This window comes from Sander vitreus, chromosome 12, assembly GCF_031162955.1.
Source record: "Sander vitreus isolate 19-12246 chromosome 12, sanVit1, whole genome shotgun sequence".
NCBI classification, from domain to species: Eukaryota; Metazoa; Chordata; class Actinopteri; order Perciformes; family Percidae; genus Sander; species Sander vitreus.
In genome coordinates, this window is record NC_135866.1 from 11488562 (window position 1) to 11508783 (window position 20222).

Below are 20222 nucleotides of genomic sequence, written 5' to 3' on the forward strand. Positions count from 1 at the left end.
ATTTTGGTATTTTTAGGAACACCTCAGCTGTGACAGTTGGCCATGAGGTCAGTCTGCGGTGTGCTGTGGCCACTATGTAGACCAGACTGCAGCATACAGTATAGTTAGTGAGACCACTGGGCCATTTTACTCCTCAGTCCATCTCTGCATCCCCTCTCATTATTGTGGAAGCTGCCCTGCCTCACTGTACAAGAACATGTTATCAGTGTGTGAGTGTGTCCTCCAAATTTGCCCCATAGCTACACTGGATGTGTCTGTGGCACAATACTAATATTGATGCGAGGCGAGGCCATGCAAACATTGCACTTGTTTCTTTTATGCTGCATGGGAGCTGTACTGAACTTTTCAATGCAGATTTTCGATATTGTAATGTAATATAATGTAATGTAATGTATGCGTAGGTAGAAATGTTTGCTAACATGACCATCATTAGACCCAATGCTGGAAATATCTTTATGTAAAGGGAAACAGATTACAATCTAAATATAAAACATAATGGAATATTTAGCAGTAAGGCTCTCAGGCATTCTGTATTGCTTTCATCTATTTATTCTCCTTTGGATCAACTTTTCCAATTATATCTGAGTCAGCACACATGTAGCCTAGGCATCATTTACTCTTCCCTCCTCTTTTGCGTCTTTTGTTGGGGAATTAACCTCCTTTAATGTGCATATGACAATTATTCACCTCAATGATACATGAATTCATTTTAAAGAATTAATAAACCCCTGGACTGTAATATTTCAGATGTGTTTGAGCAATATTTCTACTCATGTTCAAAACTTTGTGCACATTCAAAATATATCTCATCTGTGCTCTCTGAGATTTGGAGGAGTCGTGATATTTTGAGAAAAATAAAGTGATAATAGGCTATTACAAGAATAAAGTCACAATATTTCAGAAAATAATCCACCTGCACCATAGTCTGCTGTGCATTACGTGATTGCTCTGCTGATGCGGTAGATCTCAGACCTTCTGACAGGCACAGAGCCCCGTTTCAGACTCTGGTCTCTGAATGAGACAAAGTTTAGGGAAGTGGCTGAACGCTGCTCTACGTCAGAGGTGGAAAACCGAAACTAGACCTACTGCAGAAATACACAAAGCACAAACGGGACACATCTACCGCAGCATGTCCACAGCAGAGCGCGTCCTTTATAAACCTAAAGCTGCACAGACCACGGAAGACGAGCTGCAGCAGCTCCGTGGTCTGTGCCGCTGCTCGTCTCTATTTTTACAGTGAGAGTGGACACTAAGCGACGCACCGGTCTGCTTCAGAGCTCCGTGTGGCTGAGGAGGCGCCCTAGGATGATCATGTTTAATAAACATGTTTTATTTCGCATGTCATTCTAATTCTATTATTAATGAGAAGTAGACCTAAGGGCGACACGGCGCACCCAACACATTTCACGTCAAAAGAGTGCTAACCTGAAAACTGAAGGCGGTTAGACACAAAAGACAAGTCCAGCCGAACAAGACGTGCTGTTTAGTGACAAGAAAAATGTTTTCAACGAAGAAAATTGTTTTCAACAATATCAACCTGTGTAAACCTGTATCATAAATCATAGACTATATAAAACTAGGTATAAACACACGCACGCACGCACTCACTCACTCAATCACACACACACACACACACACACACACACACACACACACACACACACACACACAGATTATTCTTCTGTCTTACTCTCAGTCACTAGTTTGCATCTCTTCCTTTGCCAATCCCTCTGCCAACACGTACTTATGTTTAGCCATTTGTCATTTATACTTTATCTGAGTTGGTTCCCGGAAACTTTCATTTCAATTGTGATTTTGTGGGACATCTTAACAAAGCATCCATTTAAAATAGAAGTGTACTCTCCCTCATCGACATTTTCTTGAAATAGCTGGTAAAAATTAGACAAGTAGGGAGGACTTTAATGGTCTGCCTCTGAACTTAAGCTTTGGGAGAATTGATACTTTACTAGGAATCCATCCTGACACTTTGCTAATGAGCACCGTTATTAGCCCTCCATTAAACAAACCTTCACATAGTCCATTTAGTGTCAACCCTCCCAAAAGTATCTTAGATTAGCCGTACCTGCTGTGTTAGCTAAATGAAATATGGCTCCCTGCTTTTTCATCCCCTCTGACAATAATTTATTACGGAAGCAAAGTAAGTAGCAATTGCAGCGTTATTGAAGTCATTACATACTTCATGTTGGCAATGCTGGATTACTCTTCCAAATCCCCTGTTTATGTATTGTTGTTGGAAGCGGCATTAAAAAGTCCCTGGTTGGGCATTGTGCGATGTGAGGAAAATGTTATTTACCATTTCTAACAACCTTGACTTTGGAGTTATGTTCTTTTCAGGCTGTTACAGCCCCAACGGCTCTGCTCATTGTAAGTACACTGGGATTGTTAAAAAGGAAGCTGATGATAAAGAATTGGAGGGGAAGAGCAAGACGGAGGAGAAAGTGAGAGAAAAATACTCCTTCTTTCCATTCCTACTTTTTCCTCACTGAATTCTTTAACCTGGCAGCTCCTGGTGAATCAGGTGTCATTGGTATGCAAACACACCTCCTCTTCTCTCTCCTGTTCTCCTAGCTCTCTCGCGTTTTCCTCTCTCACACACACTGAGGATTATGCATACAGACGTGGAAGACTGTGTTAATCTTAGGTTAGTGGAAGAATGGTGTCCCATATTTACACGCATGTGTGTGTGGAAGTGAGTGTTTGTGCTTTCCCTAACTTATGATTTAGTGCTAGGTTAAGAGCCTGAAAGCGAGAGCTTGAGATTTCTCACCTATAATGACGAATTGGGAAGAAGAAGGGGGAGAGAGAAACCCAGAAGGAAGATTAAAGAAGGGAAAGGATGAAGCAGAGAGGAAATGGAAAGAGGACAGAAAAATGGAGGATAGAAAAGAGAAGGATACTGAGAGAAATAGAGCGGAGTAACAAGGATAGAGGTAAGGCATAAGTATGAAAAGATAAGAAAAGGAGGGAAACAGAGAGAGATAGAGGAGAGTTAGATGGAGTTGGGAGTAGGTTACCAATTACTGGGTCATGGAGTGGACAGTTTCATCTATTGCAGTGGCAAAGATTGCTCCTCCTGCAAGCTGTATCCTTAGATTTTGTCTGACGTCTGTATGTGTGTTGCTCATTTTAGCACATAACTCCCAACGCGCAGCTGTTATTGTTGTGGGAAGAACAATTGGTCTGAGAGTCTAGCAGAGAAAAGAGGAATTCTTCATTCAGTTTACATGGCAACTATTTTGTTCCTGTGCCACCCCTCTCACAGCGTTACGTTTATCAAAGAGCTGTAGTCGAAGGAGTTAGAAATGTGGTTTTAATGCAATAATGTTTCCTAAAGAACAAGAGCAGAACATCACAGAAGCACAACAAAAGTAGATCACAGCGTTCAGCCAGGAAATATGCACTCAGGTGCCAGTTTATTAGGTACACCTGGCTAAAACTAAAGCAGTCTAATACAACGGTCCTTCAACAGACATTCATAAAAGTTATGATGTTCAGTTTTTATTGAAACTGTTTTAGAGAGGTTTTGACTCAACTTCATGGTAATTTTGGAGGCTTTAGTTTACGATGCTGTTATATTTCCATTATTTTGTCCACCCCATTTATATCAATGGTTATCCTAAAACTAGTCTGGATCCATAAAAGTGCATTTTCAGGATAAAGCCTGACATCTGGCACGTGAGCCACACGCACGCTGTCCCTCACCTTCCGCTCTCTGTGTGTTGCCATTCTCAAAATCCCTTCGATGCGGGAAACAACAACAAACTTTAAGCTAGCAAGCTACAAGCTGAAAATGGCAAGGTTTGAAGAACAATAAGACAGGCCTGCTTGGTTCTTCGGTGAATGATTGTAAAGATTTACAAAGAATATGTTTACGGCGTTTTGGGACCGATTGGTGGGGATTGCTATGGGCAAAGTACACACGGTGATACACTGGTAAGAGCAAATTAAGTCAAACCATATATCCAGCTAATTTAATAGCTCACGTTACTGTATTGTAACAGTTAACTTCATTTAGAATTTTATGTGGCGTTTTCTTATTTGGTCTAGCTAGCTGTGTCAATTTACCCTGCAGAGATCTGAGGAGCAGTTAACCATAGTCCTCATTAATCCACCAACTTTAAAATTCCAACTCAAAGAAAGTGGAAGGAAATGGAAAATACATGCATCCGGCGGAATTTCCTGCGGCACCGGAGCAATCCCGGAAGTGTAACGTCAAGGATATAGACTAGGGAATAAGGGACTAGCTAAAAACAGAAACACCTCTCTGTCTGCAGTGGTTTTAACAAGCAATTAAACCAAGAAACACAAGAAGCAGACAGCCTCCCCAACTGACCTACTGCCAATACAGCATTTCTAATCAAAGCATGTTCTCCTTGCTTCAGTCCATTGCTGTGTGACTGTCAAAGGGTCCAAGAAGAGATCTAAGACAGGGTCCGGACCTCTAAAATCATCAACCATCTCTGATTTGTTCAGCAATTCATTTATTCATTCATGACAAATAGCAACAGAAAAATGGTGACACGGGTTGCTCTAAGTCGACTTACAGAAATATTAACCCTTAAATTGACACCTCTTCTGTCATAAAAAACAACTGCTAAGGTTTCATGTTGACTGAAAAATTATGTCAGTGAAATAGTCACTCGCTACTGATTTGTTTGGGCAAAACGAAATAACCTCCCCACCTTTCCATCGAGAAATCAGCTGACATGAACAGGCTGAATGAATGAAGTAAAACAAAAATGGCAATTCAGTCTGATTATCAGACTAATGCAGCTGTAGTTTGTAAGGTTGCATGGCTTACAAACTGTGCTCTTCTATTCTATATGGTCCTAATAATATTTCCTTATCACCCCCTCCTACCTGTGAAGACGGAGGTGCTGACCACTTTGCTCTCCTGACTCCCTCTGACAGCGTTGAGGCTGATTTCGTATTCTGTAGCAGGAAACAGGCTGGACAAGGTGTAGTTGGTCACATCACTGTCAATCACCACGCTGTCCACTCGACCTGCAGGAGACATCAGAACTGTTGCCGTCACACTGGTCTTACATTTCTTCAGGTACAGTGTATACTGCTGAGCCAACTTGTGCGCTTTTTGCATCACAGAGTAAATATTTAATCAATACAGAATTCTAATTTAAAAATCAATTAACTGATAAAATGTTATCAATTAATTAGGTACAACAGTGTGTGTAACAGAGCTCCCATCCACAAAATATCTTACATCAGAGAGACCTGCTACAACAAATGCCATGTTCATTTAACTGTAACATGAAAACGCAGTGCGTCGGCATGTATGCTGATATACTGAATACAATGTTTTATAATGCAATGAAGACGGGTGTTACATGATGTAAAGAAGATGCTACCTCTGGCTGATTGGTAGGACAGCTTATAGTATTCAAATGGGGCCAGTGGTCTGATCCAAGAGATAGTCACTGCGTCTTCGGTCACATCTGACACTGTCATCTCTTTTGGTGGGTCCATGCCTAGAAGGGAGATGTGTGTTAGCATATAATCAATTAGTCAGCAATGGATTACTTGGGACAATTTGTTCTGATCCCAGAGGTACAATAGGAGCGCATTATGTGGTATATTATGAAGCAAATTCAGAAATTTACATAAAAATCTAAAAGAATTAGCGCCCTTGAAAACCAAAATATGTCAGTAATCCTTGCTTTGTCACTTTTACATAAGCAGCCCTGTCCTTGGTCTGTAGAAGCACAAGCATTTGTTAAGAAAAATAATGAAGAGAAATCTAGCTGCTAAAAAAAACAATGTGCGGTTTTAGCATTGAGACTTACAGAGCGTACTCAGAGGAGATTTACCCCCCTGCTGACAATTTGTTTTATGTGTCTCCTGAGACTATGGAGCTGCCGTGGAAAAGGTTATGGCGAAAACAATGTGAGGGAACAATTAATCTGATGACAGGTCCTTAGGTGCTAGAGAAAGAAATAGAGGGATAAAGAAAGTTAAAGGAGGGGGAAAGAAAAAAGAAAGAGGATGAGATTAAGAGATCACTCCCATCTCTTAGTGTGGACAAGAGGCAAAATAGGTAGCACATGTAAAACGGCTCGACTCCATCTTTAAAAAGAATAATTATTCACAAGCAGAGGGAGCAATTTATAACTCCTGGCCTTGATCTCATTTAAATTCTATGTTTATGACATACTGTACAGTAGTAGCATGTATATATGTTTGGATTATTCATGCATGCAATTCTTACTAATTATGTTTGCTTTGGCAAAAATAACAGCTGGAAACGTGTATTTTCTCATGATGCTTCCTGAGAGGGTCTGAATAGGAACAGTTACAGAATAGTTCTGTCTATCTACGGCTATTGACCTGATCCTCCTGGAAGATCACAATTCAATTTGCACTGTTGCACAAGCTAATAAATGAATGTGGCCCTCAGGTTGAGCAACAAATTAAAGCACCGTTGGAACTGACCATAGAGAGTGACTTTCAAAGTCTGGTAAATGCCAAACCGCCTACTATTGGGTTAAACCTAGGACTGCAGAACATTTCCAATGCTGAAAATGTAACGCTAAGAGCACACCTAATTATACAAGGAAAGCCAGAATGTAGTCTCTCATCAGTGCTCACATTCAAACGTGCAAGATCAAAGCATTACCACAGTCTACAGACAGGTGCAAGCAAAACTGTATATGTTTCTCAAAATCCCTGTCCAATTGCACTCTCAAAATCTGCTTATCATCATGTGTGGGTGAATGTAAAGAACGAGAGTGCTCGAAGCTGCCAATGTGAAGCTGGTACAGTAATCAGATGACAGCATGCAGACGATACACAGTTAATATCTCCATTGATCAATGCTGACTTTTGTTGTTCTTTGTCTTCAGTCCCCTCTGCTTTTTCCTGTTGATGATTTCCTTTTGTCCTAATTTTCTTTTCTGTCTGTCTGTATGTTGGGATTATTGCATTTCTCAGGCAGGTAATTCCACTAACCGTCTTCATTCATTCCCTTCCCAGATGTGAATAGCACACTCATAATCAAAACAACTGTTTCTGTAAGCTCCTTCTGACAAAAAGCCAATTAGTGAAAAATTACATGGTTAGACTGTAAAATATCTCTCTAATAAATCAGGGAATCTGTGTGTGTGTGTGTGTGTGTGTGTGTGTGCATCTGTCTTTTAAATATCTCATGAACTGTTCATCCAATCTACTATGTGGTTTCCTGAGTACCTAATTAACTTGGGGTTTGGAATTTGGAGCATTGGATATTAAGAAACTGTGAATTAAACTAAATGACTTAACGATAAAGGTTGAGGAAAACATTTTGAGAAAAAAAGTGCTGCCATAACGCTGGCTCTTCCGTGTCTACCCTTCATAATAAAAGCCCAGCTTAAATTCACTCACTCATTCAGAATCACCCTGGGTCCAGTTGTTTAAGTGTGCTGCTAACTTAGGCTAAAACAATAATAACATTACCGTTGGCAAAATTCCCCCGCAAATCGAATCCATACTTCAATGTTTACCGTCAAGCCACTAAGCCTGTTGGGAAATGAATACTTCTGCTGAAGTGTTAAATTCATTAACGGTAATAATGACTGTCTACATGCGATACCGTTGACGAAAAAGACATCACTAAAATGTAGTTAAACAAAAACTGCATTGCCTTCCACCTTTTCTCCACCCACCCTCTCTCTCTCTTTCACCCAACACACACACTCAAAGACTCCGTCTTTGTGAGTGTGAGTTTGTCTCTGCTTGGTCCGGTTATGGTGGTTGATTAACTCAGATTTTTGCTGATTGGCTCTCCTAATGGGCCGGATGGGTGCCACATGGCACAGCGCCGTGAGGCAAATGTCTGTGATAAGCCTACTCCACATTTTAATTGTGATATTTTGTTAGTAAATCTGAATCTGCAACGTTCTCTGTCAGGTAAATGTAGTAGTACAATGTCTTCCTCTGCAAGTAGAAGTATACAGTAAGTCAGTAGTAGGCTATACAGTGTGGTTGCGTATTAAGTGCTTGGGGTCCTTCTGTAAGTAATTTTGGGGTGCAATGGTTCTGGAGAATTCTACAAGCAGCAATACCACAGGCCAAGCAATCGACCCGTTCCAAACAGGCACATTTTGAAAGGGCACTGTGCTAGTATTAACAAAGAGAGAGAAAGGTGTAAAGCAGTGGTTCCCAACCTGGGGTCCAGGGACCCCTGAGGGGGGCGGCAAAGATCACAGGGGGTGCGCAAGTCTTTATCTGGTTTGAGGGTGAGGTAAAAAAAAAATATTTGCAAATGTTAAACAAATTATGATAATACACTAGAATATATAATGTATACAAAAGTCTGTGTATATATATATATATATATATATATATATACATACATACATACATATATATATATATATATATATATATATATATATATTTGTTCTCGCTTAAAATTGTAGGCAGGCTACTTAGTAGGCCAAACCTCCGGGACCTCTTAACCTGTGTCCATTGCTGTCATCAGGTCAGCTGCTAGCTGCTATCATCCTCGTTTTTCCTGCCGCCACGGCATCACTATTTTATGAATGAAACATAGCGGAGAAGCGTAAAAGTGCTGATAACTCCTCTGTATCAAAAAAGAAAGTAAGGCTCTATCTCGAGAGTTACCTCAACTTCGGTTTCGGGGGGCTCAGCTTTTCTTAGACATAAGTAGGGGGGACACCAAGGAAAAAAGGTTGGGAACCACTGGTGTAAAAGATCATTGCGGCTCAGTTGGAAGAAACACATTTTAATCAAATGGAGAAAATAACCTGCAGAAACTGTGATACAGGTTTTTAATTGTAATGAATTGAAAATGTTATAGATGTACTGGATAAATATGCTGTTGGTATATGTTGATGTGAATTGTTGACTGTGTAATGGTGTTGCATGTACATTTTTATTTTTGGTGCATGCTACTTGTTTAATTAAGACTTATAATAATAATAATAATACAATAAAGGGAAGAAAAGGAAATTAATACATTCAAATGTGTCGACAGAAACCAGCACAAAGTATGAGCAGACCTTTTCTCTTACACTATATTTTACAGTAACAATGTGAGCCCACACATTGCACTTGCCATTTCCCTCTCTCATTCTTCTTCTCTCTGTCCTTGACTGTATTAGAGAACCATATGTCAGCAATTTCTCAAATATTCCCCAATGTTACGATTGCGTATGTGTTTAGAATTAACATGAAATCATTGTACCCTGGATCATTATACACATTGGCTATTGACTCAAATTTCATCTATGTGGCAAAGCTCAGTCATCTGATACCACAGGAGAATAAAACAAGCTCGAATTTTTGCTACTGTGTTTCGAAGTCTGGCAAAGAAACAGAAAGGAAAAACCTCCAAGGCAGGTCTCTAATTACAAAACTCATTCTGCTGTGGTTCTGTGCAAAAGGAATGCTAAAACAGTATTTTTTTGCAAATAAATATTTAATTTTAAATCACTTTGTATTTACATATTTTCAGTAAGTGTTCTCCTTTTTTTCTTTCTTTACTTTACTTTACTGTACTAAATTGTTTCGGCACTTTTCTTCCATTTCTTTCTTGTTAACCACCCTGTTTTTCTCCTTCATCCTAAATGGGATTCAGGGACATTCCAGTTCCACCGGCCTCAACAAACCTTTTTAGTCATTTAATTGTTTAGTTGATCGACCAAAGAATAGTTGGCAAATTATTCTATAATTGATTAATTATTGAATTTGTCTTACAACAAACAAATACAAAATAGTATGTAGTTGTAAGGATTTGCTTTTTTTTAGTCTTATGTAGTAGTAAATTGAATATCTTTGGTGTTGGGCTTTAGGAAGTTATGTTGGACATTTTATTTTACTATTTTCTGACATTTTATAGACCAAACAATTAACCAATCTTGCAGCCATAAATGTGATTATATGTTAAGTTCATAGGAACAAAAAAGTCTATGCATGCATAGACAAACAGTATGAAGTGAGGAAGCATAACTACTAAAACAGATCTCATACAGAGCCATACACCTTTACTATGCTGTTAATGTTTATCTATCCTCATGTGTTTCCTGCCTGAGTTACCTTCGATTCCACTTTCCCATGAAATCAACCAGCTCACCTGTAGTGAGTGATGCTGTAATGGGCTCAGAGGTAACATCCCCCTGTATTGTGATTAGACTGACGGTGTACTGAGTAGACGGCAGCAGCCCCTGGACCAGTGACCTCGTCTTGGAGCCGTCCAGTGTCACCTTAGAGGTGTCGGTCCCATCTGCAGAGCTGTAGCTCAGGATGAAGAGGTCAGCAGGCGGTGCTGGGGCGCTCCACGCCACCAACACTGAGTCTGAAGTCACCTCTGACAAGTAGAGGTGGGTTACGGGCCTGATTCCTGGAGGAACGGGGGTTTACAGGTGAATGGTGAGTTTTCAAGGACAGGTAAAAGAGTCGATCACAAGCAGGAAACAGCAATGGAGAAAAAGAAAACAGCTGCCATCGTTATGGAGATGACAGACGAGCAATTCAGGGATGGATGAAAGCAGTCCTGGATGATGTAATAGATCGTTTATAATACAGTTGAGAAAATAAGCCTTGGGTGTAATCTCAATGGGGCAGGTGAGAGTCAAAGACGACCACAGTCATGTGGAAGTGATGATTTAATTGGTCATAAAAAAGAAGGGAAACTAATGAGATCATTCGCCTGTAAAGATGAAGATGTAATGGGACTGTTCACAATAAGAAAATGGAGAAATGATGACGATGATGGCAGATGCTGTCAAAATGTATTACCTGGACAGGAGATGAGGTAATGAATACGAACTAGTGTAGCAGCTGACACAGCAACAAATGCAAGACAATTTGAATTTAATTAGCCATGTGTTGATGTATAAATAGCAGAATGATGCAGTGGCATTGACTTCTCCTTTTCTGACTCATCCAGATTAAACTGTGGATTTTTCTTTGTGATTAATCATCATTTGAAACCTGCGTTGTTTACACAGTCTGCATTTATGTCCTCCTCTTTGATTGGTGAATGACTACCTTTGATGGCGCATTTCCTCCACCAACTGTTGACATGCATTACCGCCCTGTGCAGTCAGCAGATAATGTCTATTGCTGAAAACCCCATGGTGGTGGTGTGGATGTGGGTCCTTGTGTGGAAGCCAATAGAAGACGTGATGCGAAGGAGGGGCTGGCTAGTCCTCACAGCATTCCGGGATGGGAGAAAAAAACGTGCTCTGGCTTATTGGCATCTCTTTGAACCAATCACAATCGTCCTGGGGCGCAACTTAGCACTGAACGGAGCCCCGGTGTCGCTGCAAAATAGCCTCGGGAAGTAACTTGTTTCAGTGGAACGTGTACGTTCAAAGGTTGTTTTATCCGTGCAACAGAAAACTCAGATTGGACAGATAGTCTAGCTAGTCCTAGATAGTCCTCATAAATTGACCAGAGTTTAAAATGACAAAACAAAGAAAGCCGAAGGTAACAGGACATCTGAAAAGAGTGACATCCGGAGGAATTTCCGGCAGAACGAGAGCAATCACGGAAGTGGAACATCGTGTATATAGACTCATCCAAACACTGCTCTAAAACACCAATAGAGTTCAAAAACTCCACCAGGTTTTGCTTTAATAATGGATTAAACAATGCAGAAGAAGGAGTGTCCTGGAGTGTATTGCGATGGCCAGGCTGGTGGTGGTTATGATGAAGATGAGGTTGATCAAGAAGTGGCATTTGTGTTGATTTGTACGATTAATAAATAACAAGAGGTTCGCAGACAACTACTTACAAGTAGTGGCAGAGCTCATATTTAGTGACAAAGAGACAAACTAAAGGAGAGACAGTGCTCCAAAGGCAGTCTGTATATATATATATATATATATATATCATATATATATGATCATAGATTGTTTCAAGATCAAACTTTCAATCTTCAGATTGTTTCCCCTTGTGATGAGTTCACCTGAGTGCAGGTAGACAGATGTTGCCAATATGGCCAAGTGAACAGTGGATGAGTAGATGATGGGTAATTCATTATTTTTCCTCTGATTCTCTTCATCTGTCTTTTTATCATTCTCTAATCTCTGGATGGTTAGAGCGGTGTTACTTAAAAAAGCCACAGATAACAAAAGACAAAGTTATGATGGTGACAACTGTCATGGCGGTCACAGTGAGGAAGCAAAGAGATGATGATGATGAGGATGATGAGAGAGGTGAAGAAAAGAAAGAACAAATCTGTCAGAAGGTAAGCGCATGCCCATCAATCTGACACCGCCCTTTGTGCTACTGAAAATCACATCAAGCATTCTGTAAAAAACAACAAAGAACCAACAGCGGTGGGTAGATTGACAGGCAATCCCACATATAGTTGGACAAATACACACGAGTCTGAAAAAAAGACAACTTTGTTATGATTGAAATTCTCAGAGAAAGAGGAGACATCGAGCTGAGAAAGAGTGTGAGAGCAAAACTGAGAGAATGTGGTGTCGAAGAGAAATCAGAAGACACAAATACATTTGGATGCAAAACAGCGATGCAATTAGGGAACACTTGTAACAAGCTCATTGGCTGATGTGGATAATTGCTTTTTCAAAGTCTTTTAAGGTCCTGCATTTTCTTTTAGCCTGACTCACCTTCCCTGCTGCCACTGTTGTTGAAACTGTTCTCTAGTTTTGTGCAGTAATAGGCTGATCTTTCATGTCTTTATCTGAGCAGACAAAAACACATTCTAGAGTGAGTTTATCATAGCTCTGTCTGATAATTGAGTGCATTAAACTGATGCTGTACTGCAACCTTAAAACTCTACAAAAGTTTTTATATCCGACTGTAGCGAATAAAAAAAGACAAGCGAGACAAGAACAAGAATAACACTGTTTACCCGTTAAGAGAATCTAAAAATTCTCTCTACCTGTGAAAGCATCTATGGTAGCTGCATTGCTCTGCTGCCTTCCTCTTCTCGCTGCCACAGTGATGGTGTACTCAGTCCCAGGCTCAAGGTCCATCAGAGTGGTGGTGGTTACATCTTTAGGCACCGTCAGCTGGAAAATGAACACACAGTTAAGCACAAATTCAATGGGATTTCCTGTTTGTCCCGGACGGAGCGTAGGGACATCTGTGTACAGTATACACTAGAGCCAGACCGATAAAGAATTTTTAAGGCCGATATCAATACAAATAATTGGTGATTTCAAAAATCCGATATTCCGATATATCTATTTTTTATTTTTTTTTTAAATCCAGAAACGCGTAACAAAACATAAACAGAGTTCCCTAACATTATTTGTAATTATTTATGAGTCCTCACTAAAATAATATGAAAATGCAGTTTAAAAATAAACTATTGTCACAACAGAACAGAGGAACATCAAAATATATTAAAGTTCTGATTAATCAAATGTATAAAAAAACAAACTTAAGATATGAAACTTAAAGGGTTAAACACGTGTTGCCAACATTGTAGAGTGCCCTCTGGTGGACAAACTATGCAACGCCAACACTCATAACATGGTTGAAGGGTGTTTCGCCCCATTTTATTTCATTTTTTAAATATTCATTTATCAGCATTATAAATGCCGATACCGATAATTTGGAAAATGCCTAATATCGGCTCGCAGATATATCGGTCGGGCTCTAGTATACACCTGCATGGTAATTTATATCCCATGGTCATTATTTGTATCCGTTATCCATTCAGTGTTTATCTGTCCATTCTTTACCTCAGTAGCGATGCCAGAGGAGGATGTGTAGGTGATCTTGTAATGGTCGATGGGGCCCTGGACCACGCCCCACACCAAAGAGATGGTGTTGTCTGTAGAAGCCGTCACAGTTAGATCCATGGGCACATCCAGACCTAATATAGAGGAAACAAGATTTTAGTAAAGCACACGGTCACTTGTTGAAATGTTTGCAACAAAATTGTAAAGAGGAATACCCAGCATTATGTTAACACTGTTACTTACACACTTGCATGTGCACACCAACAGGGAGTTACTGATGATAATTTAAGATATTAGGATATTTCATCCATGACAAACGTCCCATGACTTGAGTCAAGCATAGACATAGCGTAGGGCACGGGACATTACCCTTTTGATATTTACCTTATTGATATTGGTACGTATTTTTCTACGTACACGTGTGTCACTCAAGACCCTTTTAAGTGTGTGAATTATGATTAATTAATCACTTTTACATCCAAGTTTCTTTATGTCTACATTTTCAAATTGACTATAAAACACCTGAAACTAAATGCCAGACAATTTGAAGAAAAACTGATTTTTAAAATACATTTTTGCAATTCAAATTATGCCTTTTTTTTATTTATTTATTTATCTATTATTTACATTTAAAATGTATTTTGACCTCCCTTTGGTTGGACTACCCCAAAAAAGTATAACTACAGAAAGTAAGAAATACACAATGTCTCTGTTGACTACACTAAAGTTATAACTTCATGTTATGTTCTAGGATATTTTCTGTTCATGTTGTTGTATTCTGCACAAAAAAGTGCAAAAAATGATGAAGTATTCCAAAAAAGTATTTCACGCTTAGTCCCCCCTTTTCTGTAGACAAAGCATTCATTTCATTCAGCCGCTCACCACTGCATGCCTCCCTTTGACCAGAATGCTCAAAAAAACAAAAACAAATATTTATCTATCAAAAAGCGTCCAGATATGGGCAGTTGTTGCATGTCACATCCAATTGAGATGGAATTGGATGGAATTTTATTTTGGTGAAATTGCAGAGATCTGCTCCAACATTGTGCAGAAAAATAATTTATTCTGTATTCCTATCTACTGTATATCCTCTTCTTTGATGAAGCACTGACAGACATCAAAAGCAGGACCATTGCTAATTAACATGTAACAGTCTGCTTCCAGGACATCTGTATTAACATAATGACCCCTTATTCTGTATTTCATCTTTTTGTATTCTTGTTGTTCTTATTTTTGTCCTTTTCTTTCCTGCAGCAATGACCCACCTTGTCCACTGGATTATCAATGCTTAATTCTCATGAACTCCTCAACTGCAACACACAATGTTTCTGGAGCTTCTTGTCAAATAAATATTTTAGGGGAAAGTAAGACCGAAATCATTTTAATAAAGCCACAATTATTGGAAATTATGCTTTCAGCAAACCACACTTATAGTAACATGAGCACAGCTGTGTACCCGGCAGACAGGAGTTGTTGTCACATTATTTAAAGCTATTTGAGAAAGATCTGATAGCTGTAGTGCATTTTTAAAGTTCATAGAGAGTGCACAAAACAGGGGGATAGAAAGTGCTTGTTCTAAAAGCAAATGGAGGCATAATTTAGGAAAGTGCAAATACCTTCAGCCATTAAAATGATTGCAACTGGAGGAAAGATGTGCTTGAAAGTGAAAGTGATGGGAAAGATCAGCGAAGCACCTCTGTGCACTTACATTTCAAGCAGAAGGTTTAATGGGGTCTTTTTTGTCTTTCTGCCAAAACAACTCAAAATACAATATAAATTAATGGTATGCATTATTACAGCTTTAAAATGCTTTAATGGGAACTTTGAACCAAGCTGACAATATAAAACATCTCCCTAAAATAGCACAAGTCTTACATAAATCTGATTTGTAATGGTTGGAACAGAAGCACTGTTCCACACAGCACAAACTGAGGATCACATGTATAAAAACAAACCATGCCAACCAACCTGCTGTGAAGCCAGGACTTCTAGTACAACGCTGCTGTGATTCACTTAGTGTGTCTTACATGCATCAGTGGAGTATAAACAGTAATTCACTCACCCGTCCTGGCGTTCATTGTTGCTGGTGTACTCTGGTTGTTATCTTTCATGGCAGAAATGCCGATGCCGTACTCTGTGCCTGGCAGCAGGTCTGAGGCACAAAGACAGAGAGGGAATGCTACTAATTTAACAGACAATATAGCAAGACAAAACATCACACAGACTTCTCACATGCATGTCAATTAGATGGAGTTTTTCATAACAGCCAAATTAGCTCTAAAGTCGGTGATGGGGTCCCGGAAAATTTACATGTACATCAGTATGATTTCTTTTTTTTGCCAACAAGCATAATTGATCAGTTTCGAATCAATTCAGTACATCCACAGTGGATTTCTCAAGCTAAAGAAATACGATGATGAGGAATACAAATGAGCGAGAGAGTGACAGAGATTATTAGTAGAGAGAAAATGAGAGTGACAGAGAAGGACTGAGGGTGGAGACAGCATCGATTGCAATGGCCCAGCAGAATAACACAAGGACCTTTTGCCTCTATTCTTATGCCGGCCATGCCCTTTCCAGCACTGTGGCCTTTCAGAAAAAAAAACATCCCAGCTGACCCCTCCTTACTGACAGCCTTTCAATACGCCCGCAGGTCAACAAGCATTTCTACAGATACAATTAGTAGCCCCGTCAGCCAGGTGTTAGCTCTGGAGATAATCCTGCCATGTTAAACACACAGGCACTTCCCAGCTTCTTCAGTACACATTAGATGCACTGCACTAATACTGAAGGCATAAGGAAAAACACTGCACAGAGCAAAAAAAATAACTAAAGATGTGATGATACAGTACAGTAAATACTTCATTAAAAATTGCCTACACAACAAATGAATAAATAAATAAAATAAAAACAAACATCACTTCTCACTTACTTGTGAGGGAGGTCTTAGTGGTGGCTCCCTCATTGCGTGGTACAATGACTTTATCATATTGGTCTCCTGCTAAAGTGCTGTACACCACCTGGTAGCTCTCCACCTAAATTTAAACATATATATTTAAACATTTACAACACTAAACTGAAGAAAACGTGTGTATTGCTTTAACAAAATGAAGGAAATATACAAGGCTTTCACGAACAGCGAAAGTAGCTTTAAATTGGTTCATAGAAGAAATGCTTTATTTTGCATTAGCCCAGTATGATATTTGTCTCTCTGCCAACACTCTGCAGAATCATGAGGATAAATACATTGTGCTTACAGGCATCAAGCTTCATACGTCTGGTTGTGAAGTTAGTCACCACTGAGTCAAACAACATGATTTACTACATTGTCATTCAGAGTAAAACTTTAAGTGACTACTTGAACTCAGTAAATGTGTTCACTACATTTCCGGTATTGGCATTTACCAAGCTGACAAAATGCAGACCCACCTGTATTTAATGATAAAGTGTTTAATACAACAAGACAGAGTTTAGAAAAATGGGAGGAATAAAAATCCACTTTAGTATAAGTACGCAGGAAGGGTCACGGCAGGGTGGAGAAGGTCCGGGGATTAATCACAAATCAGTTGATATTTTTACAATAACATAATTGTTATGTACTAGATATAAAGGGCATCTAAATGTTGTGCAGAGATCCAGTAGAAGCTATGAAGTATTTTAGGATAGTCCACTTCATTTATTTAAAAAAATAAACAATTATATAAACGATAAAACACAAGAGACAAAGGTTTTCACAGAAGGAGAATCGTATATCAGCATGTTAAGCATAAATATCTTCCAGTGGTGGAAGAAGTATTCAGAATATTTACTCAAGTAAAAGTACAGAAGTATATTCAGCAAACTGTATTTAAATAATCAAAAGTAAAAGTACTTATTTTGAGCCCTTCCGGAGTATTTTATCTATATTATCTCATATATATTATTGAATTATTATTAATGATTCATTTTAGCTATAGTTTATATTATCTTGTGTGGTTTGGTCTATTAGATTGCATCATATGTTATGCCCTTTATAGTTTTTGTAAGTAAAATCTTGATCTGCAAAGTAACTAAAATTGTTTGTGGAGTAGAAATATATAAATTATACAAATAATAAAATAAAGTACAAGTAACACACAACTCTACGTAGGTACACATCTTTAATAAATGTACTATGTTGCTTTTCACCACTGATAGGTTCATATTACTTGCAAACTTTCTATCATTTTACCCAGATCAAGACCGTATACTGCATCAAAAAACAGGCAGCCTTTAAAAAACAACAAATCAAAAAAAGACACAGAACTGACATTGAAATGACCAAACTTTGTTGTGTTGTCCGAAAAAATTACATGGTGAAATGATAATTTGACTGGTAGGGTTATGGAACGTAGTGGTAGGCTAAGGCCTCCTGTGACACGAACTAAGCGGTATGCTCTCTCTTTTATACCTCAGACTATCAGACAGCACAACAAGCACTTTAAACGTACATTTTCATAATTTCTGTACTGTATTTCTGTATTGTATTGCATTGTATTTGTATTTGTTGTATTGTATTTATGTTCTATCTTTTTATGGGCATTAAGGCGGGTATGAGCACTACAATCTCCATTTTTTATGGAAAAAATAAACTTGACTTGACTTGAAAAACAAACCATAAAAAAATTTACTCCGAATGCTATTTTCTGTCTAATTACCTCAGCCTCACTGTTTTCCCATTCAAGCTCCAGGGTGGTGGAGGTCTTGGATAAAAGCCGCAGGTTCTTGGGGGCATCGATCTCTGAGAAGAACGATAAAGCTGACAATGTTGGGGAAACTGAGACCAATTCGCAGGATTGTGAAAAGCAAACATCAGCGATTTAAACATCATCAGATACAGATACAGTTAGTGTCCACCTGTTAATTACTTTAGCTGTTTTGAATGATGGTATAATTTACTGTACATCAACGTCAGCAGCTACACGTTTATTTGTAATAATTGATATATTGTTACTAATTCTAGCAAGATTTTATTTCATTTGAAATAGCTACTCTGACATCATATGCATACCTTTTACCTTCAATGTAGCTAAAAGCAATGTCATTTTGTTGTAGTTCTATAGTTGTTTCACAAATAATGTACTCTTTTACTTTTTTTATAGTAATAATTCCCTTGAATAGATGTTCACTACAATAATCAATATAGATAAACAGTTTGCTTTACATTAGGCAATATGTCAACAACTGTTCTATCCTCAGAGTCAGGCACAGGATCAAACACACCACTATCACCACATCTGCCTCACCGGTAGTAAATTCAGTGGAAATGGATCCGCTTTCATTTCCTTTTCTCACTCCACTCACAGACACCTGGTAACGCGAGCCAGGACGCAAAACCTGTGAAACAAAAACAACAACACAAGGACAGTTTAGTCTGTTTAATCTCTTTGCATGGATTTTTTTTGTTTGTTTTGGTGTAATCTCCAGACACAGACAGCAGGCAGACTCTGCGATTAGATAATTTAACAAGCATGACAAGCATACACACAGGACTGGCTTTTTCTGTCCCCCGATAGTAGGTGAGTCCACATAATGTGTCTGTATGATCAGATCTGTGACACCACAATGTGAGAAATTGCACACACAACCACACCCACACCCACACACACACATACACAACACTCACCTGCAGGGAGTACTGGCTGAGTGTGGGCTGGAGGCGGAAGGTGGTCCGTGGACCCTCTCCTCCCACCAGGCCGTAACGTAACACGATCTGATCAATCTTTGCTTTTGGTGGTGTCCACTCCACAAACGCTACGGTGTCTGACACGTCCCGCACAATCAGCTGAGTGGGGCCATCAATCACTGAAAAACAAAGAAAGAAAGAAAGAAGAAGAATTATTGAGTGTCCTGTTGCTGTGTGTGGTCACTTTGTCCACCTTGGCATCTATTGCTGCACTTTTTGACTTGGTTCAGGTATTGTTTGACTGGATTGTGTACTCAATTTAACACCTTATTTTTGGTTGGATACCAAAATGCAACTTTTTTTGATAACTTGCTCTTAGGAGAGATGCAACTTACAATTATTTTTATTATGAGAATCTGCTGATGTGTTTCTCGATTTATTATTTGGTCAATAAAACATACCTGTGACAATTTCCTGAAGCCCAAGGTGATGTCATTGCGTTGCTTGTTTTGTCCAACTAACACGCCCCAAGATATTCAGTTTATTGTCGCAAAAGGGAGTGTTTAGATTAGATTCAAATTTATTGTCATTGCACATGTCACAAGTACATAGCAAGGCAATGTAGTTAGTGTCTAACCAGAAGTGCTTAAGCAGTGATTAAATAACATTAAATAACATGTGCTAAAGTATGATTAAATAACATATGCTACAGTACATACAGATTGCACGACCGTTTTGGCTTCTGATCCCTTAAACTTAAGCAGTGTCTACTTGTGACCCCTCACCATGAGTCAAAAGTCTACAAGTTAGTCTAGCTAAGTTTTGACATCTAATCTTCTGAGATTGTCTCATTTAAATGCATTTTTGAGGCCAAAAGA

At 38.9% G+C, this 20222-nt stretch overlaps 1 protein-coding gene across 1 annotated transcript in view; it reads right to left on the reverse strand.

Annotated features, from left to right (window-relative positions):
• The window catches only part of tnr (tenascin R (restrictin, janusin)), an 83918-nt gene that overhangs the window by 29974 nt on the left and 33722 nt on the right, over positions 1 to 20222 (reverse strand). The window contains exons 12-21 of the mRNA XM_078263661.1: positions 19345 to 19523; positions 18965 to 19055; positions 18377 to 18477; positions 16633 to 16735; positions 15763 to 15852; positions 13701 to 13834; positions 12893 to 13022; positions 10109 to 10375; positions 5388 to 5507; positions 4882 to 5025 (exon numbers count right to left, since the gene is read on the reverse strand). Of these exons, the coding sequence (XP_078119787.1) occupies positions 4882 to 5025; positions 5388 to 5507; positions 10109 to 10375; positions 12893 to 13022; positions 13701 to 13834; positions 15763 to 15852; positions 16633 to 16735; positions 18377 to 18477; positions 18965 to 19055; positions 19345 to 19523 (1359 nt within the window). The remainder of the gene's footprint in view (positions 1 to 4881; positions 5026 to 5387; positions 5508 to 10108; positions 10376 to 12892; positions 13023 to 13700; positions 13835 to 15762; positions 15853 to 16632; positions 16736 to 18376; positions 18478 to 18964; positions 19056 to 19344; positions 19524 to 20222) is intronic.